Source organism: Marmota monax, unplaced genomic scaffold, assembly GCF_021218885.2.
Source record: "Marmota monax isolate L192 unplaced genomic scaffold, Marmota_monax_Labrador192_F-V1.1 WCK01_AAM20220418_F8-fsc00098, whole genome shotgun sequence".
Lineage (NCBI taxonomy): Eukaryota > Metazoa > Chordata > Mammalia > Rodentia > Sciuridae > Marmota > Marmota monax.
The window spans coordinates 525,710-551,784 of record NW_026694639.1 but is presented as its reverse complement, the minus strand read 5'-3'; the positions used below and the strand labels follow the sequence as shown (position 1 = coordinate 551,784).

The window sequence follows — 26,075 nt, the reverse complement described above, 5'->3', positions numbered from 1 at the left end:
CATACATTTGAGAAGGGATTTGTATCCAGAAAATATAAAGAACATTCAAAACTCAGTAATAAATAATCTAAGAATAAATGGGTAAAAAACTTGGACGTTCACTAAAGAAAATATACTCACTGCAGAAAAAAAAATATTTTAACATTGACCATTAGATACCATGAAATAAAACCACAGTAAGAGGTCACTGCCTAATTATACAATAGCTGCAGTAGAGAAGTCTGAACATTCAAGAGAGAGCCAGGACAGAGAGAACTGAAGCTCTCACATTCTGCACGTGACACTACAAGAGGAAACATTTATTTGCCTTTGACCTTGTCGTTCCATTTCCAGGTATTCACCCAAGAGAAAAGAACTCACATATCCACACAAAGATCTGTACAGAGATGTTCCTGGCAGCTTTGGTTTTAATAAGGAAAAACTAGAAGCTGCCAGAATCAACTGGTGTCTAGATAAATACAGTTTGGTATACCCATAAATGGAATACTAGTCAGCACTAAGGTGGAATGAACAATTTGTTGCGTGCAACAACTCGCAGGCACGTCAAAATAATTGTGCCGACTGAAAGAAGCCAGACAAAAATCAAGTACAAAATGTAATGATTCCATTTATATACAATTCTGGAAAATGCAAAATAAACCAGATCCCTGTTTGCCCTAGGGACGAGGAGAGTGGAGGTGGAGTGGGATCCAGGCGCGGGGACAGCGGGAGGAAGAGGAGCAGCGGGAGGTGGGAAGCGGGTTAGAAAGCCAAGCTGTGGAGCGGGCCAGGAAGGGCGCAGGGCGGGGCGGGGCAGGTCAGGGGCAAGCAGGCTAGGGGCGGGGCTGGGGCGGGGCTAGTGCGGGGGCGGAGCCGTCGCGGAGAGCTGGGCCTAGGCTTCTAGCCCGAGGACGTCATGGCGCGTTTTCTCCGAGCGCTCTGGGGTCGGTCCTCCCAAGAGGCGCCTGGACTGGCAGTGCGGGGCCAAGCGGGCGGCCCGGGGGCCGGACGCGGGGACGCAGGTAGGACGCAGGCCCCGCCGCCGTCTCCGGCTTGCGGTTTCCTCTCGCGGGCTGCGGCTCGCCGCCTGGTGCTCACCGCCCCGTTTCTCCTAAACCTTCCTCCGTGCGCTGCTGACGGTCCCCGCCAGTCCCCGCGCGATCTTTGCGGTCTAGGACGGTTGTTTGTAAACTTAGGTTAGCGGGAGACGCCCGGCGTTTTGAGAACCCAAGGAAAGGTCAGACTGTCTCACCAAATGTGCACACAATTCTTTTATTTCTTAAAATTCATTTATTGCGTAACATGTGAGTTCCGAGAGCCGCGGACCTTTGGACTCCAGGTAAAGAACGAGGTGGTTGCTCAGGGGGACCTTGCGCGCCCTCTCCTGCGCTGGCAGTTTGTCTGTTCCACTTCAGAGAACTGCTTTTTTCTCCAGTGAGAAGCATGCTGCGCAGACTTTGGATTCTGTGCTCCAGAGTTTGTACCTAAGACTCAGGGAGATGTGCAGGCTAATCATTTGGTCTGGCAGTCTTTTTTTTTTTTTTTTTTTTTGGTATTAGGCATAGAGCCCAGGAACGTTTTACCACTGAGTCACATCTCCAGCCCTTATTTGAGACAGGGGGTCTTTTTTGTTTTTTTGGGGGGTACGGGGGATTGAACTCAGGGGCACTCAATCACTGAGTCATGTCCCCAGCCCTGTTTTGTATTTTATTTAGAGACAGGGTCTCACCAAGTTGCTTAGTGCCTCGCAGTTGCTGAGGCTGGCTTTGAACTAGCGATCCTCCTCTCTCAGCCTCCTGAGCCTCTGGGAGTGTGCACCACCACTAGTCTAACAATCATTATTAATGACTTGGAGACCAGGACAGGGAGGATGGGGTGTAATGTGTCTGTGTTTGTATGTATGTGCTTGCTAAATACCGTTAGCCCTTTTTCAGATGGGGACATTTCACCAGTTAGGACCCAGAGAACTGTTTCAGCTAGCACTGTATTTCACATATATTTCAGGGAAATTTATTGCTTATGTGGGTTAACCACCTGGGAAATTGTGCAAGAAGCCCAACTGTGCTTCCTTTTTTTTTTTCTTTTTTTGCTGTGCTGCGGATTGAACCCAGGATCTAGAGCACCTTGTACCCTCAGCCCTGAGTCCAATTTTATGGGTCTATTGAATACATTAAGGGATTCCTAACTACTAAATATGAACCAACTTATTTGGAACTCTTTTTAATTACATGAAGTTTTTTCAAACTTTAGTGTTAAATAAATAAATAAAAGCACTGACAATGTAGAGTAGTAGCTGATCCAGCAGGACTTCCAATTATGGATTTTCCGACCCCTCAATGTCTTAGTCAGCCAGACTGAGGATATTTGCTGCAAGCCTGCTATGTTGTAAGCATTACTTTGCTGAGAACCACTGGCAATGGAAACATAATTGTGGGTTTGGAGTTCTCCTTGACCCCTTGATAGGGTAGTGGTTTCTGTGGAAACTTCTTAATGCTTGTTCTTGATATGGTCAGAAGCAGCCTAATGAATTGCCCTGGGATTGGAAGTTCTTCAGCCACATTAAAAATTGGCCAGACACCAACACATAACAGGAGCTATGTAACTTCTCAGATACCCCCTCCTGGGAATTTATCCTAAGGAAGTAATTCAAAAGAAGAACAAAGCTATATGTGCAAAGACAGTTTTAACAGCATTACCCTTAAGAACCGGAAATGGCTTCAATCCAAATCAGTTAAGGAATGCTTAAGTAAATCATCAATTCAACAAACTGTTAGACATCCATTAAAAATGATAAGCAGGTAATCGTTCTGTGGTTAAAAGCTTGATTGTTGATGGACCCATATTTGTGTCTTGGCTCCCTGTCACTTGATGGCTCTGTGACTGCTTGGGTTGCCGTGACAAAATGCCGTAGATAGAGTGGCTTAAACAACAGACATTTATTTCTCACAGTTCTGGGGGCTTAGAAGTCAAAAATAAAGGTGGCAATGGATTCCCTGTGTCCATCTTCTTGCTTTGTGCACATATGATCTTACCATGATGTGTGTGCATGGAGAGAGCAGACTCTTGGTTCCCATCACGATGGCCCCACTCTCGTGACCTAACGTACTCTATTTGCGGCACTAGGGATTGAACTCAAGGGTGCTCTACTACTGAGCTACATCACCTAGCCCTTTTTTATTTTTTATTTATTCTCCCTGAGTTGCTGAGGCTGGCCTTGAACTTGGGATCCTTTTGCCTCACTCTGCCTCCTGAAAAACTGGGAATATAGCATAGCATACTTTAAAAAGAAGTTCACATATAGATTAAAAGTAAAGGGGGTCTAGGGATATAGCTCAGTTGGTAGTGTGCCTGCCTCCCATGCACACGGCCCAGGGTTCAATCCCCATAATGGGATGGAGAAAGATACACTATTAGCTAATAAAAGGAAAGAAGGAGTAGCCATATTATTGTCAGACAGAGCTGACTTCAGAGCTGAGAAAGTTATCAGTATTAAAAAGGGCATTATGTAATGATAAAGGGATCTTTTCTTTAAGAAGATACAACAGTCTTTAATGTATATGCACCTAACAGCAGAGTATCAAACTATGTGAAGCTAAAGATGATAGAACTGCAAAGAGAATGCTAGTATCCACTGTCACAGTTGGAGACTTCAACACCCTCTCAGGAAGACAGGCCCAACAGGCAGAAAATCAGTAATGGCATGGTTGAACTCAATGACACCATGGATCAGTTGTTGACATCTATAGACTGCTTCATCCAGAAAGACAGGTTGGAGTTAGGAAAAAAGAAGGAAAGAGGTGTTGACGCAGAGGGAACAAAACATGGAAGAGACCACAGAAACAATGTGTGCGGGTCAGACGGGGTGTGTGTGAGAAGACTGGCCCAGGATAACTAGTGTAGCACAAGAGAGGATTGGAAAGTAGAACCATGGTAGAGACAAGGAGACCTTGGTGGTCACATTAAGAAGTTTGATTTTGACCTTGAGAGTATCATATCACATTTGAATTGTGAGGGGAAAAAAATCAGAAATGGTCAAGATAGAAGGAAGATTAGGAAACTTGGTGGAGATAATAGTGGCATGGTCCAAGGTCATGGCTGAGGAGAAGTGACAATGAGCAGATTCTGGAGTTCTTTTGGAAAGTTGAGCCAAGAGGATTTGGTGCAGGAAAAGACAACAGCCATGGATGATGGCCCAGGCTTCTGGCTTGAAACATGGTGGATGAGCTGGAGCAAATGTGAAAAGCAGATTCAGGTTGGAGTAAGGAAATATGTGAGGTCCTTTTGTGTGAGTTTGAGATGGGACATCCCAGTGGAGACATCCCAGTGGTGATTATTTATAGAACCAAAATAGCAGAGAGATCTAGAATGTAGGCAAAAGTAGATTTGGGAGTCCTCATCATGTACTGTGCTTTCAGCCACTAAATGGATAAAGTCACGCATGGGGCAGACCTGGAATAAGGACAGAAGAAAGCCTAGGACAAAAGACCCTTTTGAAGAACATGGGTATTCAAGGATGGCTCGAGGAAGGAGAGTTGGAAAAGGACACTGAGAGGAAGGAAGCACCTGGAGAGGTGAGAGAACCTGGTGTTATGGAAACAAGTGTCAGTAGTGTCAGATAGTGTCGAGAAGTCAGTGAGGTCAGGATGAAGTGTTAATGGGTTTTACCAGGAAAGTCCTTGGCTCTCTGAGAACAGATTTGGTGTGCTGGTAGGAATAGAAGCTAATGTTTTGAGGCATGACTGAGAGAGGTAAGGAAATAAAAACAGCTCTTTCAGGAGCTGGTGGGAGGGGTCATGTGAGGAAAACAAGGTTTGTGTCTCAGTGTGTCTAGGTGCAAATGGCAGCCATCCGGTGGAGTGCAAGGTGATGGTTATGAAAGGCAGACAGTGGACTTTGGTCCTTAGGCAGAAGGAGGTGCACCCCAGATAAACAGCAGCAGCATATGAACAGTAGTGGAGGTCGCTTGTTTCATTGCAATAAAACAGGAGAGGGATGGAGGGAGATAAGTGCAAGTTGAACAGCACATTGGAGGGCTTTCCTTTGTGGTTTTTTGATCCCTGTGAAGTAGAGTCATCTGTTGAGAGTAAGGTGGGAGGTAGTGGAGACAGTGCTTCAAGGAGAACAGAAAAGGCTTTAAAAACCAATTGTGGAGAAACGTAAAGTGAGCTGGTAAGGAAATACAAAAATCACCATGGTTCATTGAGATTCCAGTGAGCTTAATAACTGAAGGATATTAAGAGAAAATGTCTTTCACCCAGTGGTTTTAGAATCTTCTGGTGATTCCTGCTCAAATCAGTTATTATTTTGGTTGTAAAACCAATAATTTTTAAATTCCTATCATTCCTTCCCCATTCCTTGACTTTCTGCGTGATAACTCTCCTGGATGATAAGAGTTGTCACACAAATATATTTTGCTTTGCTCCCAAAAAGATGAGTTCCTGAAAATTTGTATTAACTGAGGTATATTTTCATAGGAAAAATTTCGGAAATCTGTTTCCATGCTAAGAAGGAAATCCCCATAGCCTTTTTTTTTTTTTTAGAGAGAGGGAGGGAGAGAGAGAGAGAGAGAGAGAGAGAGAATTTCAATATTTATTTTTCAGTTTTCAGCGGACACAACATCTTTGTTTGTATGTGGTGCTGAGGATCGAACCCGGGCTGCACGCATGCCAGGCGAGCGCGCTACCGCTTGAGCCACATCCCCAGCCCCCCCCCCCATAGCCTTATAAAAGGAATATTTAAGAAAACATGATTTTTAATACTTAGCAATTAAAAAAATTTTTCAGACTGTAAACATCACAAGCAATCTACAGTAAATATCACTGAAAATTCATTATGGTGTAGTCTTATAAGCTGGTGATAAAAATAAGTCTTTTCTTGCTATAGGATTATGTAGGACTATTTTTTTGTGACCAGAAATTTTTTTCAAAAATAATTTTATGGCTTATTTGATTTATGGGTGCAGATGTGGCAGGTGCTGTTTCTTGTTTGTGCTGGGGATTGAGCCCAGGGCCTCATGCATGCTAAGCTCATACTCCCTACCACTTATCTATCACCAGGCTTTCACAGGTATTTGATTTTTCACCTTCAGTATCACCAGCTGGTTATTAAGCCTTAGAGCCTCTGTTTCCTCATTTGTCAGTTGAAGAGTTGGTCAGATTATAAAATCCTTCCACATTTTTCATATTGGATGATTAAAATATTTTTATGAGAATTGGGTTTTCTACCTGCTTTAGTGAAAGAGTATTGTCCTAATTATTTTGCTTGTAGTCACCCAAATAAAAGTAATAAGACAGAAACTAAAGGGAATAGAAAAACAAAACATGGACAAAACTCACGAAGCATTAAAATAGACTATGGTAGGTCTCAGTTTCCCTTGGGTGTAAATACAATAGGAGTCTCTTCTCCATGCAAGAGGATTTTGTTAATAAAGACCTCCCTTGACCACCAAAAGCAGAGATATCATTATAAACCAGGAAGGAAGAGGAGTTTAATAACCCACTATCTCAAGGTTCTTTCCCATCCCATCTCTCCCATGCTCCCAGCTGTGTCCTGACAGGAAGTGCTTCTCTGAAAGTCAGAATGGAAGAGAGGATCAATTTCCCACCCGTAGGGACCTGGGGAGAATTTATTCCACATTAATTCCTTTTTCTGCTACCTCTTCGGCTTAGGTGCCCTGGGAGGACTGGAAACCGGTTCTCTATTTATGACTAATTTCTTATTAAATTAAATAGTCAGAGCATTTTGTACCTGAGCTATCTAGTCCCTATGAAGAATGAAATGACAGAGAGAGGAAGGGACAGGATTATTCCTCTGGGCAATAGTGTGCTTTGGGAGAAAGTTCAAGGAAAAAAATCAATCATGCCTTTTCATTTTAATAAAAAGAAAACCCTCTATTTGATAATACAGAGTCTGTGATGAAATGTGAGCCATGTGGGCCGTCTCTCACCAAGGCTGAGTGGCAAGAGAAACTGACTCCAGAGCAGTTCCATGTCACAAGAGAAAAAGGAACTGAACCGGTAAGGAGATTGGATCAGTGTTCTGGTTAGAGGTGCTGGTAGAGTCTGGAGAGATCCAGCTTCCAACTCTAGTTCATCACTGGCTGCTGCCCAGGTCCTGTCCTCCTCCCTGGTTCCCCTGCTCAGGGCATCACTGTCCATCCAGGAACCAACTCCTTCCTTAGACACATGGCCCTCCACTGTCCAGAGTGCCCAGTTTTTGTCCTAAGTAACTTTCCAGTCACTTGAGTGCCCTCCCATGTCCTTGGCTTCCAGCTGGGCCAGGTTACTCCATCTCTCTCCGCGTAACCTCTAGCTGTTGTGAGCACAGCCATTCTTGCTCCTTGCTGAGCCACCTCCGCACTTCAGCCAAAGAGTCTTTTGAAAACAGAGCTGGCCATACCGCTTCCCAGTTCAGAATCCAGCAGTGACTTCCCACTGCTTTCAAAGAAAAAGGAAAGTATTGAAGGGCTAGTTGGGTACTAAAGTCCCCTGCATCCCATCCCATTCTTAAATCCAGCCATTTTCCCTCTGAAGCCTTCTGTAGCTCTCAAACAACCTGGGCTCCCTTCCCTTTTAGGGCCTTTGCATCCGGGTTCCTTTCTCTTGCCCATCACCCCTCCTACTCATTAATTCAAGCCTACCTTTTACCTTAGTCCACATCTCACTTTCTCAGGCCCTCACAGATTCTGCTTCTACCATGCTTTTTCTTCATAGCATTTGCCGTCATTGTTCTATCCTCTAGCACCTAACGTGGTGCCTGACTGTCGTAGGCACTCAAAAAATCAATTTCTGTGAGTGTTGAATGACTGTGGGCTTAGAGGTGGAAACATCACTTAAGCTGCATTCAACAATCTCAACTTTCATTTATTTCCTGAGACAACAGCCCCCAGTGATTCCTCATTATAACACCATTTGTGGTTCTTATCCAGGAATCTTGTTCAAATCCAAATCCAACTGCTGTCAACTACCTATTGAAACTTATTATTAGATATTTTCATTTGTGAAGCAGATTCACAAATCTGTTGAATCTGGACCACGGCACTGTGGTTTTACAAGCGTCTACAGTACTTACATTTTTACTTTGTCAGTACCTACTGCATTCAATCAATTAAATGAAGTGCATGTGGCATTATAATCATGGTTGTACTTCAGTTTCTCAGATGCTAAAGTCATCAGACAGGCTGGCAGATCCCAATGAATTCTTGTAAAATGCTATTTTCACAACTTCCTGTAGGTGAAAATTTTGTTAGAGCCTTCTTTTGAGAAAGAGACCACATTTGCCACTTTTGTAGTGGCACACATGATGCTCCGTGAGCAGTCATGTGAATCCCCAGAATGCTCAAAGCAAGGCCTGATTTCTCAGGTACAGAGCCAGGCAGGGTTTGGTGTATACGTAGAGCCTGGAGATGCACTGCCAGATGTTTAGGAAAATAAATCTGTGGGCTTCTGAAACAGATGGTACGATATACACTGTGCATTTGGCCATTTTACAAAATGAGCATCATCCATTATTTTAACTAATGTTATAAATCCCTTTCAGTCGCTCTGTTTCCACATGGAAATTTTCAGAATATTGCAGAACTGGAAGTCTTAGCACCATTATGTTAAGGGAAGAGATAAGATAGCGACTCCTATTCTGTGACTCCATATGAAAATTCAGTTACATGTGTTTTTTATTGGGCTACAGTAATATTCTAGTGCTCTGCTAGCAACCAACAAAAGAATTTTCAGCCTAATTGAGCAATAACTAAGAATCAAGCATCAACAGAGGGAGGTTTCGCACAGGTCCTTCTCTGTCTTTTCCTGATCCAGTCTCCATCGGCTTCTCCTGTTCCAAGCTCTAGGAGGGGGGACCAGCTTTCTTGACCTCTGGCTGCTGATTTAGTTTGGGCAGCAGCAGATGCCAGGCAGATCAGAGGAAGATAGAGAAACCCATCTGGATCCAGGTTCTCTGTGTGAAGCAGCCGGTCAGCAGTGGCTGTGTTCCTCCGCTGCAGGTGGCAGCTCCTGCAGGCACCCTCCCTACACACAGGTTCCAGCGACCATCCCCTTCCTTTGTCCTACAGGCTTAGTGGGTTGTGTCTTCTCATAGTACTCGGGGGTGTGTCATCCCCCTGTGTTGGTATCCCTTGACCCTGTTCCCACCCCTGTAAACAGTCCCATGTGAAATTATCTGCGGTCATTCCTTTTGAGTGTGTCCTCTTGCCAGTAGGTGTGTTGTATTGACAAAATCAAAGAAGGGAGAATTGTCATTGGTCCAGACAGACCTTGAAATCCCAGAGGTAGCTTGAACTTCATTCTGTCTCTGACCCTGTCCCCCTCTTCTGTGCAGGCAGTCATTTCAATTCCCTCTTCTAAATCATTCTTGACTCTCTCTTCTTTTTTCAGTTTCCAGTCCTTTTTTTTTTTTTTTTTTTTGCAATGTCAGAAATTAAACCCAGTGACTTGCATATGCTAAATAGCATTCTGGGCTATATCTCTAGTCCCTTCAGTCCATTCTTGACCTGGATGTCAAGTGACTTTTCTAAAAGCTGACTCTGATCATGTGCACACCCAGTGTGCAAGTTTCCAGAGGTTCCAACGCTCCCCGTGTTCGGCAGGACAGAGTGTCTGCTCTGTTTACTCACAGCCCTGTGTGACCTGGCCTCTCCTGACTTCCCAGGATGGTCTTCTCCATTCTCTACCAGTGTGGGCTGTTCTGTGTCTGAAACACTCTTCCACCTCTTCATCTGATTAACTCTTACTCATCCTTCAAAATTGAGCTTTTTTAGCACTTTAGCATTTTTCTATAATAAACACCAATTAGCTGTGCAAAGTCATACTAAAAAGTTAAAAAAAAAAAAAACCCAAAGCAAAAAGCTTCCATCTCAAACACTATATTGCAAAAAATCCTTAATGGAAACTCCCCTCATATTAAAGGGTCACATGCCACCAGACTCCATGCTAGTGTCTTGTCATAGCTGTCATTACATGATATAACTGTCAACTCCCATCTCTTCTAGCCTGGATGGCAAACTCTTTGAGAAAGGGAAAATGTGAGTTTTTTCTAGTCTCTGCAGCTTTGACATCCAGCCCAGCACCGAGTACATAAGGGGTCATCAACAACTGCTAAACCAAATAAATAAGATAGAAACTGAATTTGGTCCTAATTAAGAGAGGACTTGTATATAATTGGGATGTGGGGAAGGATACATTAGGAAGTCAGGCAAGAAGCAGCAGGTAGATGTCATTTCATAAAATATGCTGGCTAAGAATTCTTCATTTGAATTATTTATATTTATTTAACTTATTGTGATAGCAGTGATAATCTTTTGCCAAACCTTTCTCTGCAAAGATGAAATTACATTTTGAATCTTACCAAGCTGTCTGGTTCCTACAGATAGGCTTTTCTAGATCAGCCTTGGGGCTGGTAGCTCTTTGGCATGTGTGTACTGTCAGCACAGGTGGGAGGGATGTAAAACTTCCTCTTGGTTTCAGATGCTCATCAGTGCTAGTGTTGGGAGCAAGCATTCATGGGGTTGGGCCATAAAAGACCAGATGACTACTGTTAGGACTTCTGTAGGTAAACACAGGACTTTTTTGTTTTGTGGTTTTTGTGGGGGGTTTTTTGGTACCAAGGATTGAATTTGGGGGGCACTCAATCACCTGCCCTCTTTTGTATTTTATTTAGAGACAGGATCTGAGTTGCTTAGCGCCTCACTTTTGCTGAGGCTGTCTTTGAACTCGCAATCCTCCTAAACACGGGATTTTTAAAGAGGGAAAATATCCATATGTATCCATGTGGGAGGCTCAGTAGGTTAATTTGAAAGTGACTGCTGGGCATCTCATTGAAAATGGACCATTAGTACCACCCCTGGGAATTTGAAGGTTTGACCTGGCAAACCTGGAGTTTTTTGAGTTAGGGAAACTGGAGTTGGCAGAAGAGTCCAGTTTATTTCTTTTTTTGAGAGAGAGAGAGAGAATTTTTTAATATTTATTTTTCAGTTTTCGGTGGCTACAACATCTTTATTTTATTTTTATGTGGTGCTGAGGATCGAACCCAGCGCCCCGCACATGCCAGTGAGCGCGCTACCGCTTGAGCCACATCCCCAGCCCCCAGCTTATTTCTTGAGTCAACCCTCTTACTTGATAAGCTATTCTGACGTTGGCCTCTCCATCCTGTGGAATTGGGTAATGCTTGCCACTGAGTGCTGTGACGTGATTGTCCCAGTTTCCTCTTTATAGTTTTCTTTGACAGAGAAGATGACAAAAGGAATTGGACAAAAATTGCCTTTTTTTTCTTAACTGAGATTCAGTTTGCAAAATAACATTAAAAAAATACTGACTCAGCTCATGCATTGCCTTAGCCTCCCTGTATTCCTCTTGGCATAGCTTTACAAACCTGAAAGCTCTTTAAGCCATAATGAATGTAGTAATTTCATCTAAGCAGTGGCCCTGGCACCCCAGGAACCCGATAAATATGTAGTGTCCTCAGCACCATGTGAAGCATGTGAAAGGCACAAACCCCTGCCCTCAGCCAGCTATGCTTCTTATGTATTTTCTCCCTTCCTTCCTACCTACTTTCCTTTCTTCCTTTCTTTTCTTTCTTTCCTTTTTGTTTTTTTTTTTTTCTTTTTCAGTGCTGGGGGTGGAACCCAGGGCCTTATGCATGCTAAGCAAGTTCTCTACCACTGAGCTATACCCCCAACCCCTATCTTGTTTTAAAATGTGCTATATCACTTCTATGTGGGAAACCTGCACATGACGTATCTCATTTCCTTTCAGCCTTTCAGCGGGATCTACCTGGACAACAAGGAGTCAGGAATGTATCACTGTGTGTGCTGTGATAGTCCGCTCTTCAGGTAAGATGAAGGATCCAGAGGCAGTGAGGGAGAGCAAACCTAGCCTATTCCACACTCCTCGTTTGAGGTTTTGGATAAATACGTTGCTATTTATTTATTTGTTTATTGGTATTTATTGAGTAGGAATCAAACCCAGAGTCTAAATGTGTGCTCTACCATGCTAAGTGTGTGCTCTACCACTGAGCTATACCCTCAGCCCCCTATCTTGTTTTTATGCTCTGTTTTTGCGTGGGTTTTTGTTGTTTTGTTTTTGTTTTGAGATGGGCTCTCCCTGGGTTGCCCAGGCTGCCCTTGGACTTGGCAGTCCTCCTGCCTCGGCCTTCTGAGTAGTTGGGGTTACAGGCCTGTACCTCCTGGGCATGTTGTCTTTTGATCGTCCTTATCTTTTGGCATTGTCGCATAAAGAAAGCTATTTCTAGAAGATACATGTCTGTCTTGATTTTTTTTTCTCACATGTAAAGCAGTTAACAAGACTTCTTGGCTTATATTTTTCCTTTATGTATCCCTGAGAAATACCAGTTAAGCTATTTCTTACAATAAAGCTATTAGAATTTTTTTTAGAGGGAAAGTATTTTAAAGAAATCTAAACCCTAATAGTATTTGCTGTGGCATGTGATTAAAACTATACCTCTCCCCGGGAAAATGGGTTTATAATTTAATTTAGGAAATGTAGAATTTTATGAGAATAGATTCCCCACAGTGCTTGACAGTAGTAAATACCATGCCCTCTTCTATGTAGCTAAAAGTAAATTTAATTGTCCCTTGATTTCAAAGCCTCTTTTAAGTCAATCAGGATCTAAAATCTCTCAACAAAGTCTTTTTTGTTTAGATATGCAGGAAACAGTCTTTAAAAAAAAGGAGATTCAATGAAGAAGAAAGGAAACATCTTTGAAGTCCTGTTTTTCAGAACTTCAAAGATGTTTTCCTTTCTTTTGCATCAACCCTAAATTGGTTTAGAATAAAATATAAATCAAGCCAGCTCTCCAAATCTTCCATTAGGCAGCGCTTCCTTCTGTCCTCTGGGCTTTGAGCAGACGGGGTTTCCTGGCTGGCTGGCTGCTAATGCGGGCAGCATTAGGAAGCCAGACCCTGCCTGCAAGGACAAGGGGCATTAGGATCGATTTCCCTTCATGCTTAGGGAAGGGGACCAGCCCTGGTCCAGACGCCTTCACATTGTCAGTGGCTGATGAGGAGATATCGGGAAGACAGTCAGCCCAGGATGGCTTATGGGGAGCTAGAAGGAATTTAATTTTTGCATAGTCGTGTTGAAAAAACAAACCTTCCCCCTTCACACCATAGCAATCAACACAGGAGATTTTTGTGATCTCAAAAGTCATGAGGTTTTCTACCCTGAAGCTAGTCAGTTCCATGGTGGGTACCAACTGAATGTCCTCTAATCCAACTCTCTTCTGACACGACCTACCTGGAGATGGTATCAGGCCCCACAGATTGAGGGGTTGGTCCCCAAGGACCTCCTCTGCTTCAGATGCCAGTTGTAAGCTCCAGATTGTGACCTGTGCTTCTGATCAGCCAGCTATAAATCAGATTTCCTGCAGATCCTTCCCTGGGTTCCACTAATTTGCTTGAAGAGCTCACAGAACTCAGGAAAACACTTATACTGATGACGACACAGAATGAAGTTTGGGGGAAGGGGTGCATCCTTCAGGAACCTCCACATATTTAGTTATCAGGAAACTCACCAGCCCTATCCATTTGGGGTTTTATGGAGGCTTCATGACATAGGCATGATTGACTAAATCATTGATCATTGATGGTCAACTTCAGCCCTTCTTCTTCCCCAGAAGTTGGGGGTGGAGCTGAAAGTCTCAATCCTCTGACCATGCCTTGCTCTTTCTGGTGACTAGTCCCACCCTGAAGCTCTTTATGGCTATCTGCCAGGGGCCAACTCATTAACATATAAAAAGACTCTAATTTTTAAGATTCCAAAACTGTAGAAGTTGTATATGCCAGGAAATAGGAGGAAAGCCAAATATGTATTTCACAGTATCACAGCAATAAAATATGAGACTCATGTTTTGGAGATATTTGTTATTCCTTGACCTTTGGTTCTATGAAAGAGGAGAAGTAGAGTGTTCAGTTGGCTGACTTGCTTTCAGCCAGAGGACCATATTGTGAAAGTATACTTTGTTACTACCTAGTCACCAGAAGATGTCCTGTTTCTATATTTGGACTGTTAACCACTGTGACCACAAAAAATGAGAAGTCATCCTTGTAAGAGTACTCTACTCAGTGTTAGTCTTCCTTCTTTGATTTTATTGGTGTTCCACATCTGCAAAGAGGAGGCCATCTCACCCCCCAATGTCCTGTCCCCTCATCACACAGGCTGTCACAGAGTCACAGAAGGTTGGAGCTGGGAGAGACCAGAGCAGAAGGCTCTGTCCAGGAAGACTCACTTTCTAGAATGGGGCACATGTTTTGTACCTGCTCTGACTCACTTGGGACTATTAAACATTGGAAATGTGGCTGAATTATATATATATGTGTGTTGTATTAGCACAATGGTAGTTCAAATTTAGAAGGTTAAGTCATCAACTCCAGGTTGAGGAGCTGAAACAGTCAAAACGAATAGGAAAATCAGCCAAGGGGGCGGGGAAAGCTTGTTAACCATAAGGCCAGTGAACTGAACTGTCAATTCATGAAACCTTAATTATTTCTTTGTAAGCATTTAATTTTAGTTAAAAATTTTCCATTTCCTTTTCAATAACTTTTCAATTTCTGTTCCATCTTCCTGCTGCTCCTGTAGTTGTAGCTAAGACTGAGGGAAATAAGAGTATATCTGTGTGTTGGTCAGTTTTCCATAACTATAATAAATATCTGAGATAATCAACTTATAAAGAGAAAAAGTTTGGCTTAGAATTTTAGAGGTTTCAGTCTATGATTGATTGGTCACATTGCTTTTGGCCTACAGTGGCACATCTTAGTGTCTGGTAGAGCAAAGCCACTCCCCTCATGGCCAGGAAGCAAAAGAGAGGGAGGGGCTAGAATCACACTATTCTTTTCAAGGGCATGTCACCATGGGCCTAAAGACCTTCCAGTAATCCCTGCCTCTTAAAGGTTTTACTAACTCCCAGAACACCAAGCTGGGACCCAAGCCTTTATTTACTTGCTTATTTTTATTTTTTTTTGACAGTACTGGGGATTGAACCTGGGGCCTCACACATGTTAGGCAAGTGTCCTACCACTGAGCTATATTGCCAACCTGGCACCATTTTTTCTCTCTTTTTATTCTTAACCTTTTACTATAGGAAGTAGGGGAACAGAAAAAATAATTTCTTAAAACATTCATAAAGAGTCAAAACAAAGTGAAAAGCTGGTCAGCCAGAACTAAATCCTAGTTAAATTAAAAGGTACATGCAGGGATCAACCACCTCCTTGCTTCCTGCCCCGGCCAGGCGGCTTCCTACCTGCAGACTCTCGAGCTAGGCCTCCCTTCCTGGCTCTGCTTGTCCCTTCTGTGTGTGATTTAGGTTTCATTTATCTTGGAGCCCAGATTGCTGGTTGAGGCCTTCTCTGATAGCACACGCTATTTTTGGATTTATTTTTTCTGCTGCAGATTCCTGTTACTTTGTCAGTAGCACACAATCTAGGACTGTGTGCTGTTCTACTGGCTCAAATATTTTCTTTAGTTGAGGAAATAAAACTGACAAGCTCCTCAAGTTCCTTAGCCATTATACTTCTTGTACATACCTCAAGGAGGTTGTTAGGGGTAGAATTGTGTCTCAAGAAAGATACATTGAAATCCTCATCCCTGGAACCTGTAAGTGGAAACAGGGCCATTAGTCACACTGGTGTTGGGCAGGCCCTTAATTTGATATAACTGATGTCTTTATAAGAAGAGGAAAAAAATCACAGACACATAGAAGGCAGTCACTGGAGTTTACCTGCTTTACAGGATGCCAGCCACTTTCAGAAGCTAGGAAGAGGCACAGGGGGATTCCTCAGGGTCTTCAAGGAACATGGCCCTTGCTGGCATCTTGATTTTGTCCCAATTACTTTTTGGTAACGTTCTGCAGCTGTACTGGGAAACTGGCATGATGTTCACCAAGTACCTCTTGACTGGTTGATTAATGACATCTGCTTTAGTGCTTAGCAGCAGTAGCAATATCGAGACTATCTAAGGGTGTTGCAGTGATGATGGAAAGCACCGTGGAAATGTGAGAGAAGCTGCAACTTCATGAGTGTGGGGTTTTTGTTTGGTTTTCAGTCCTGGAGATTGAACCCAGAGGCGCTTAACCACTGAGCCACTCCATATCCACAGCCCCATTTACTTTTTATTGTGGGACAGGGTCTCAGTTTCTGAAGCTGGCCTCAAATTGACAATTCTCCTACGTCAGCCTCGCGAGTCGCTGGGATTAAAGGTGTGGGCCAGCACACCTGGCTCTTCTTAAGCAGTTAAAGAACTGGGCTCAGTACTTTGTAAATGGCTCTTGCTCTCCAGGATCTGTTAGTACCCTATTTAACAGATTTGAAAACTGACATTTTCTCTCTTTAAGTAACTTGCTCATGTTTTCATTCCTTTTTCTATTCCTGTAACAGAAGACCTGAGACTGAGTGATTTATAACAAATATAAATTTATTTTGGCTCATGGTTCAGGAGACTGGGAAGTCCAAGAGCATGGGGCTGGCATCTGTTTGGCTTCTGTGAGGGTCTTCTGCTGCATCATAACATGGTGGGAAAGCCAAAGGTCAAACAGGAGCATTGGAAAGAAGCAAAATGCAACTGGCTCTTATAACTAATCCAGTCCCATGAGAACTCCCATATTCCTTCTTAATGAACTAGTTACCTCTTAAAGGCCACAACTCCCAGTGCCACCACAATGGCAGTCAAATTTCAACTTGAGTTTCAGAGGGGCAAACCATATTCAGACCACAGCAGTCACACATCTAGTAAGTGATAGCGCTGAACTCATGTTATAGGAGCCTCTGAGCGTGCCCTTCCTCAGAGATGGAAGGTCCAGCAACAAACCCACCCATGCACCAGGCTCTTCACACCCAGCCTTACATCAGACCTCCTGGCAGCTCTCTGTGCTGTCCTTACCTTCATTTCATTCCAGGAAACAGTATTAGGAGGGCTGACTTTGTCCAGAGCGGTACAGCAGCCAGACAAAGCCCCAGGCCATGGCACTTGGGCTCTGAAGCCCACACTGTCACCTGGGTTTCCATCAGCCACTTGTGCAGTGCTATAGAACCAGACACCACCACTTTCTAGTGCCAGCCATCCAAATTACAGCCATAGGTCCCTGGGAAGACATAACCAGCCTCCAGCGGATATGCCCAGCCAGGGTAAGCCACAGACTCCTGCCTAGAGCCTCTTTCCCAGACACATCTGTCACACTTAATGTAGTTCCCCTCCCAACTCCATCATCTTGAGAATGATCATAGTGCACATTTGTGGAAAGTGCTGCCTCTTCTAATGAGAGACCGTGGGTTGAGGGTTTTAAGGTCATGAGTGCTTTCCAGGATGTTACCACTCCTGAGGGACTCCATACTGTGGATAACCTTGGAATTAAGTGACATTGGCCCCTGTCTGCTCCCTCTTCCAGGCTGCTTCTGGTAGAGTTTATTAAAAAGTTTTGTGAGATCACATATTTTTCTGGTCATAAATCTTAAAACAGGAGAAAACGGAGGGCTAATTCACTTTTTATGTGACATTCTAATGTCCTGAGTAACTAAATAACATTAGAAATCTCTGATGTGCCCTCTTTCTTCAATTGAATGCAGATTCTTCTAAGAATTTGGGGTTAGGGATGTCATTTATCTCTGGTGCCTCTACTGTTACTTTGGGGGCTGTGGAATATCCAGAAAAGGAAGAAAAACAAACCAGATAAACAAGAGAATACCTTCTTGAGTACATGATACAGAATAGTTTTAGTTTTCCAAGGATGAGCCTTATGATAATTTAAAATGTATGATTTCTAATTAGCATTAATATTTAGGTTCTCAGGCTGGGATTGTAGCTCAGTGGTAGAGCACTTGCCTCGAATGTGTGAGGCACTGGGTTTGATCCTCAGCACGACATAAACATAAATAAACAAAATAAAGTTATGATTATTTGTTATGTCCATCTACAATTTTAAAAATTAAAAAAAAAATTTAGATTCTCAGTCTTAAGTGATATATGTTGACACTATCATATTACTTGGTAAAATCTCCAGATTCTGCTAATTGCATAATAAAGGTTTATTGTTTCCCATAAAATGTTTAATGACTTTTTATTGGTCTAAAATTCATTCATTTAAACAATTTATTATATTCGTAATTCTCTATGAAAATTCCTTTCATGATCAGTAGTTTATTAAAATGTTGAGGATGGAAAGATGCTGATTAAAAGATGCTTATGATGTTTTTTCCCAAGACATAGTGGCAAGGCAGATATTTTTGTTTCTTGATTGCAGTACTAGGGATTGAACCCAGACCCTTGAACATGCATGCTAGGAAGTGCTCAATCACTGAGCTACACCCTCAGTGCCATGTGAGTATTTCTGAACTCTCAGAAAAGGATTGCAAAGAACCCAACCTGAGTGTGCAGAGACTTCTAGTTGGACCCATGGCTGCTCAAATTTATGAATGTCTGTTATTAGTAATGATATTAAAAAGACTAGCTACAAACTTACATACTATGTGTCAGGAGGCGCTGCTCTAAACACACCATATGTAGAAATATCTCAGTGAATTCTATCAACAAGCATGTGATTTAATAATGCTGTTGCTATTCTGGAGTTTAGGACACCAATTCTCTTCTTTAAAAGATTAAATAACTATTAAATAACTTGCCAAGAGCACACAGATATAACAGTGTGGCTTCACACCAACATCTTTTGGAAGTCAAGCCCTTATCACTAAGGGGCATGCCTGTGGTTCTCAGAGAGGATTCCTGAGGATCCCTGGGACCTATCTAAGGGATCTACCAGGTGATCCCTTTCCCAAGATGTATCCATCCATGTGAGACAAAGTCCTTTTGTTTTTATGCTGGGAATCCAACCTAGGACCGTACACACTGAGCTGTTCTGTCCCCTTCCTGTGTCAAAACAATCTTGCAACAGAGTAAGTGCAGAGGCACATAGGAAGTTTCAGTTGTCCTTTTCCAAGCCAGACTGTAAAGAGATCTGCAACATTGTAAAACAATGCAATCCTTCTCATTCAGTGTCTGTTTTATTTTGGAAAACAGTATTGTCATGAAATATTAATATGTAATAATTTATTATTTTAAATAGTAATATAACACATATATATTATAAAATTCTCAGTTATCATTTCTAATTGGTTATGTATTGACATCTGTCACTAATGGAAACAGAAACTCTAGGGAATTCTTAGGCATTTGGGGGCATGGAGGAGGTCCCAGAACCAAAATGTCTAAAGCTCACTGTGTCATGATGTCCTCTTCCTAGTGGGTTTTATGTTCTCTGCTCACTTCCTTTGTGTTTAGAGTCAAGGATTCCATTATTCACTACTCCTTTCTTGTTTGTTCAATTTTTGGAGGGTTTAACTTTCAATTATTTCTTTCTCAGGTGGAGAGCAAGTCATCTCCCTGCCATCTACAATTTCTTAAAAATCTATTTTCCTAGAGCCATTTGCAAGAGCTTATCTGTCCAAGTTCTTAGAGAATGGGCTCTTTGTTAATTTTTTTTTTTTAATGTGGTGCTGGAGATGGAACCCAGGGCCTGGTGCATGCTAAGCAGCCTCTCAGCTGCACCCGCAGCCTTGAGAATGGGGTCTCTGGTGAGCAGATTTGTGAGTTGCTCCCCTCTCCAGCTTTCTTGGCCCATTCTAGCCTTCAGCATTGTTATTTCCTTGGAGACTCCCCTGGAAGCTCAGGCTTCACTGGAGTGATTGGCACAGAGTACCTGGGCTTATATATTAATAAAAATAATCATAGTGAGTATATGTGCCCAGCAGTATGCTCAGTTTATACCATGCTCTGCAGAGCATCCCCTTTGGGATAGGCTTGATTTTCCCATTTCACAGATGAGAAAACCAGGCCTTGGGAGGTTGAGCAGCTTGTCTGATTTCATACTACTAGGTCCCCTCAGGCAGGCAACCTCGTGTGTTTAGATAACTGGAAGTTCCCTGTGCTAAAAGTGGTTGCTTCTGGTGCTTCTCTGATGTGCTGAGATCCCATTGACCCCCTTTGACCACTGTTATTTCTGTTTGATTTCTCCCTTTTCTGCATTCGGAACACATGGATTTGATTTGCGGTTTCTAATATGCAACAGAGTTCACAAAGCTCCAAGTGTTTTTCAGGCCTTTAGATCAGACATAGAAAGAAGCCATTAGCATCAAAGGCACAAGACATCCTTTCACTGTGGCCAGGCAATGTTCTTAATAGCGAAGGGGAGCAGTGGGAACAAGTCTGTGGAACTGACTGTCGACCTGGCCAAGCTTGCGATCTGATAGAGCAATGTGGGAATCGGGTCTGGCTCATTGGAAAAACGAATTAGCGAAAAAAAAATGCTCCTGGTATGCTAATAACAGCGTCTTTACTGGTCATGGTGTTGGTACTGCCTTCCACAGCTCTGAGAAAAAGTTCTGCTCTGGCACCGGATGGCCTTCATTTTCTGAGGCTCATGGCACCTTGGACTCTGATGAAAGTAACAGTGGAATCCTGAGACGTCTGGACACCTCCTCAGGAAAAACTCGCACAGAGGTGGTCTGCAAGCAGGTGGTGTATTGTGCTTTATATTATTTTCTCTGATGTGGCTAAAAGTGCTATAAGGAACTCTCCTGTGCTTGGCATCTGCTTTCTTATTCCATGGAGGCACTTTGTCATCAAAAGGCATTGAGAAGCTGGGCACTATGGCACCTGTCTAGCTACTTGGGAGGCCAAGGCAGGAGGGTCGAAAGTTCAAAGCCAGCCTTAGCAACTTAGTGAGACCCAGTCTCAAAATAAAAAATAGAAAGGACTGGGGGTACAGCTAAGTGATAGGCCCTGAGCTTGGTCTCCAGCATCGCAAATACTTAATAAATAAATAAATGTAGTAGAATATATTAGCAGAAACTCATGCCCAACCCTTCTCTCCCATCATTCTCAAGTGGCCTTTCCTGGTTCTCACCTTCCACAGAGATAGGAACAGAGTTAGGGTCTGAAAAACTGGCAGGTCACATTCTTTTGAGCAGGGACAGGCTGCAGGCAAGCCCATGTGGTTGGCATCTCTCTATCTCCTTCCCCACTCTGAAGTATGTCACTGACAGGCAAAGGGATACTCCAGGTGACAACAGCACATTACTCCTCTGGGAGCCTCGTAGGAGGGAGTGACTTAAATCCAGACAGAAAAATCATTTTGCCATTTTTGGGTGCTCTCATCTTCTGAGGCCCAGGTTTTGTAAAATGTCAGAGGCAAGTAGATTCAGATAGCATAGTTTTGCTATATATATATATATATATATATATATATATATATCTATATATCTATATATATATATATATATATCTCCTGTCCACAGCAACATTATTCAGTACTCACCAGGAATTGTGCTGCTGCTTTCTGTACATTGTCTCAATTAATCATGACAACACTCTATGAAATAGGTATAATTATCATCCCTACTTTATAGATGAGTAAATCAAGGCATAAATTTGATAGTTGGCACACATTCTTACTGGTAAAGTAGGACTATTTACCACTATTGTGTCCTGAGTTATTCCATGCGTTAATCAAATTTGGATGTGACAGACACAAAGATATCAGACTCTGGAATTCGGTGGCACACGGGGTCTATCTGTCTAGTTCTATGTAAAGGGCTCTGTTTCCACTGGGAGTGATGAAGGCTTCTCTGTGCTGCAGTGTGAAGCTCATCTTGGCCATGTGTTTCCTGATGGACCTGCACCCACAGGACAGAGGTTTTGCATCAACAGTGTGGCCCTCAAGTTCAAGCCAAGCGAACACTGACATCTCTAAGAGTCCCTGCTTGGCCACTCTTCCACGTATATCCTTGATTTTCATAATTCAGGTGGATGGTTTGTTTTATTTACTCTAAATTAGACTAAGTTTTCTGGTTGCCTGAGGGAGTCACAGCTTCTCTTACTCACCTGGCATCAACTCAAACCTGACTCAAGCTTGGACTTTGGAATTTTACAAAATGACAGCGGGGGCAGCCATTCCCACCAACTGGCTTCCATAGGCTTTGGGTGGGACCTCAGAGCAGGACTCTTGGGGGATGTCAGGAACTTATGGACTTGGGGCCGAAAAGATCTTTCATGATGACCCTGAACTTGCCATTGCAGTGAAGTCCTTCATGGACATGTGTAGGTAAAGGATCAAGTGAAAAGAGGAAGGAAGATATGGGATCAGAGAATGGAAATGCCAGCACTGAAGAAAGAGCTGGGTTGGGAGGAGCTGTGCTTTGGAGGGACATGTTGAAGAATGAGCTGTGTAATTTTCTTTCAGAATTTTGAGTATCTCAAAGTTCTTCCAATCTCACTACCCACAAATCAGTTCCAATGTGATTTTTCTTAGATTTTGGTGATTATGAAGAATGTTCATCTTTATACCTTCTGGCTACAAAGTTCAACCTTAAATGTTCAAATAAAATATTTACTGATATTGATGTTTGCTTTTTGTCTAAGTCTGTGAATTTGCTCTTTCATAGACATGGCTCTAAATTAATATGACAAAAAAGAACCAGAACACACCTTAGTAGACATTTGGTATATCCAGAGGAACAGCAACTCAAGTATTTCACAAATTGAGAGTCTCAGATAAGGTATTAGTAAAAGTATTTATGAGATTATCTTTTATATGATTTTATGAGCAGAAAGGAAACAATTATTCCATTTTCTTCTCATTACCTTATTATACATCCTTTGACATTTCTTTAGTGGCTGCTCTGTAAATGACAACATGCTCCCTTACCTTGTTACTATTATGTGCAAATCATAGCTTTTCTTGGTTCTCCAAGAATGCTAACCTTAGAACATGAATTCCATGAGCACTCTTCCACATTTTATGTTACTATTTCCATGTATTTAATTTTACACACGTTTTAGACTCAATGACTAGTAATAATTATTACTTAAGTGTAGAGTTGATACTTTCCTACTTACTTATTTTCCCATTTTTTGTTGTTCTTTATTTTTTCCCAAATTCTATTTTCTTAAGGGATTATTTTTTCTTCTACCTGAAGAACTACTTTTATTTTTCCTTTAGTTCATGTTTCCTGGTGATGAATTTCTTCAGTTTTTGTTGGAGAGAAAATGTCTCTGCTCTCCTTTTACTTTTTAAGAATATTTTTCATGGATATGAAATTCTAATTTGGAAAATTTTTAAAAATACCTATAGATAATCAGTTGCCCAGCACCATTTCTTGAAATCTTTCTTTAATTTCTTTGGCATTTTTATCAAGAATCAATTTCCATATAAATGTGACTCTATTTCTGAACTCTGTTCTATTCCGTCAATATGTCTGCCTGATGGCGCTACACCATGCTGTGTTGACTGACTGTAGCTTAATCGCTCATCTTGAAATTAGGGATTTGGGCTAGGCTAGTTCCTTTGCATTTTCATATAAATTTTTGAATTAAGTTTTTTTGTGGTGCTGGGGATCGAACCCAGGGCCTGTGCGTGAGAGGCAAGCACTCTACCAACTGAGCTATATCCCCAGCTCTAAATTTTTGAATTAGTTTGTATGTCTACAGAACATTTGGCTGGGATTTTTATTGGGATGGCATTAAAAATCTTCATTAATCTGGGGAGAATTGACATCTTAAACTGTTGTATCCCCAATCCATGAGTTCTTCATTTCTCCTTCAGTTTTTCTACTTGAGAGAAAAATATTTTGTAGTTTTCAGCATCTGGGTCTCACATACATTTTGTTCAATTTATCTCAAAGTATTTTAATTTTCTTAATGCTGTTTTAAATTGATTTACCTAAATTTCATTTTCTAATTGTTGGTTGCCATTATATAGAAATACAATTAATTTTTGTTTTGAACTTGTGTCCTACAATCTTGCTAAATTGATTTATTAGTCCTCGTCCCTGCTCCCCGGACCCAGGTGCCTTAGAGTGTTCTGCACACACTTTATCTGCAGATAGTACACTTTTACCGTTCCCTTTCTAATCTGCTTTTTTCTTTCCCCTCCCTTAGTTACTACCTGGGCTTTGTAGTACAAAGTTAAATCAACACAGAGTGAATATCTTTGCTTCATTTGTGATTTTAGAAAACATCAAACCTCTCACTCTTAAGTGTAGTGTTAGCTGTAGATTTTTTTCATAGATGAACAATCAGATGCAGAGGACTTCTATTTCTACATGTTGAAAGATTTTTATCATGAAGGAATATTGATTTCTATGAAATGTTTTTTTTCCTGCATATGTTGAAATAATGATATGATTTAACATTCTGTATTCTATCTTGGTAAATTACATTGATTGATTTTCTGATGTTAAACCAGTCTTATACTCTGAGATACAGTTCTCTTGAATATGGCATACAGCATCCTTTTTACATAATATTGATTCTTATTTGCTAGTATTTTAAAGAACATTTACATCTGTGTTCATGGGTGATGTTGCTCTGAATGCTTTTTTCTTGTGATGTCTCTGATTTTGTAATCAAATCAATGATGAGTTTAGAAATGCTTCCTCTTATTTTCTGAAAAAAGTTTATGCAAGATGGGTATTTATCTTCATTGTTTGATGGAATTCATCAGGGAAGCTATCTTGAATCTATAATTTTCTATGTGGAAAGTTTTTAATTATGAATTAAATCTCTAACTTATATAGGGCTGTCAAGTTTTCTTGAGTCACTTTTGTTAAATATTCCATCTAGATTGTCAGACTTATTCCCATCTTATCCTTTTACTCTCTGAAGGGAGGTTCAGTAAGACCATTTCATTTATTCCTAATATTGGGAATTCATATCTTCTCTTTTCTTGATTCATCTAGCTAAAAGTTTATTAAATTTTTTTTATATTTTTAGTTGTTGATAGAGCTTTATTTTTTTCATTTATTTATAAGTGGTGCTGAGAATCAAACCCAGTGCCTCACATATGTCAGGCAGATGTTCTCCTGAGCCACAATCCCAGCCCTAAAAGTTTATTAATTTTATTGGATCTTTTTTTTTCCCAAAGAAATGGCTTTTGATTTGATTGTTTTCAGTTTTATGTTCGGTTGATTTCTACTCTTTATTCTTTTGTTCCTCTTGTTTGTTTTGGATACAACTTATGGTTCTTGCTCTCTCTACTTTCTTGTTTCCATATCCTGAGATGTTCTCCTACATGCCATTCCGCCATGATGCCTCACCTTGGGCCCAAAGCTATGGAGTCAGCCATCTATAGAATGAATCCTCAGAAACTAACCGTCCTTCCTTGTAAATGAGAAACTAAGATACAGAAGGAGATGACAAACCTGTGCCACACAGCTACTGTGTTTGTACTAAACTGGAAGAGTTGAGCAGTTAAAACAGAGACAGGACAGTCTTACAAAGCCTATAATATTTACCATCTGGCCCTTTTCAGAAAGGTGGTAACCCCTGGCCTAGGACATTTTTTTATTACATGCTATTTTGACTGAAGTTACCAATGATCCATTTCTTTGTGAGAAGAGAAGAGAGTAAAAGAATAAAAAACAAATAAAACAAAAAAATAACTTATGCTTCCTTTTGTAATTTTTTAAGGTCAAAACTTAGAACATCAAGTTTTATACTTTTATTCTTTTCCTACATGAGCATTTAAAGTTATAAATTTCCCAATGCACTCTGCCTTACTTACACTGCGCAAATTTTGATATGTATATTTTCATCATCATGTTTATATGATATATTAACATTTTCTATGATTCCTCTTTGGCCTAGTAAATATGGAGAAGTATGTTAAATTCCAGATATTTGGGATTTTCCTGAGCTTCTCATTGTAATTATTTCTAACTTAATCCCATTGTGGTTGGGGAACATAGATAGCCTGTATGATATAAAATTTTTCAGATTTTCAGATGTGTTTTTTGGCCTACAGTATGGTCTGTCCTGACAGAAGTGCTCCAGGTGCACTTGAAAATAATATCTATTCTGTTATTCTTGGGTAGCATTCTGAAATGTTCAGAACTTCTTGCCGCAGTCTGGCTGGGCACAAAATCACGAGCCACCACACACCTTGTAGATTCAAACAGCAACTCTTTATTCCTGAACTCACACCGGCACTCTACACATGTTTCTGGGCAAATCCACGTTCTGGGCCAAAATCCCAAATACTCTCTGAATCCCGCGAGAACTCAAGGGGAACTCAAGGAGCAGGGCGCCTGA

The 26,075-nt window shown here is 41.5% G+C and overlaps 1 protein-coding gene across 1 annotated transcript; it reads left to right on the top strand.

The window, feature by feature from the left end:
* Positions 1-842: 842 nt before the first annotated feature.
* On the top strand, positions 843-22,387 carry Msrb2 (methionine sulfoxide reductase B2). Its single transcript, XM_046423066.2, has 5 exons — positions 843-1,001; positions 6,886-6,995; positions 11,742-11,818; positions 20,354-20,501; positions 21,625-22,387. The coding sequence occupies exons 1-5, from the start codon at positions 896-898 to the stop codon at positions 21,727-21,729; spliced, it is 546 nt and encodes a 181-aa protein (XP_046279022.1). The 5' UTR covers positions 843-895; the 3' UTR covers positions 21,730-22,387.
* Positions 22,388-26,075: the final 3,688 nt, after the last annotated feature.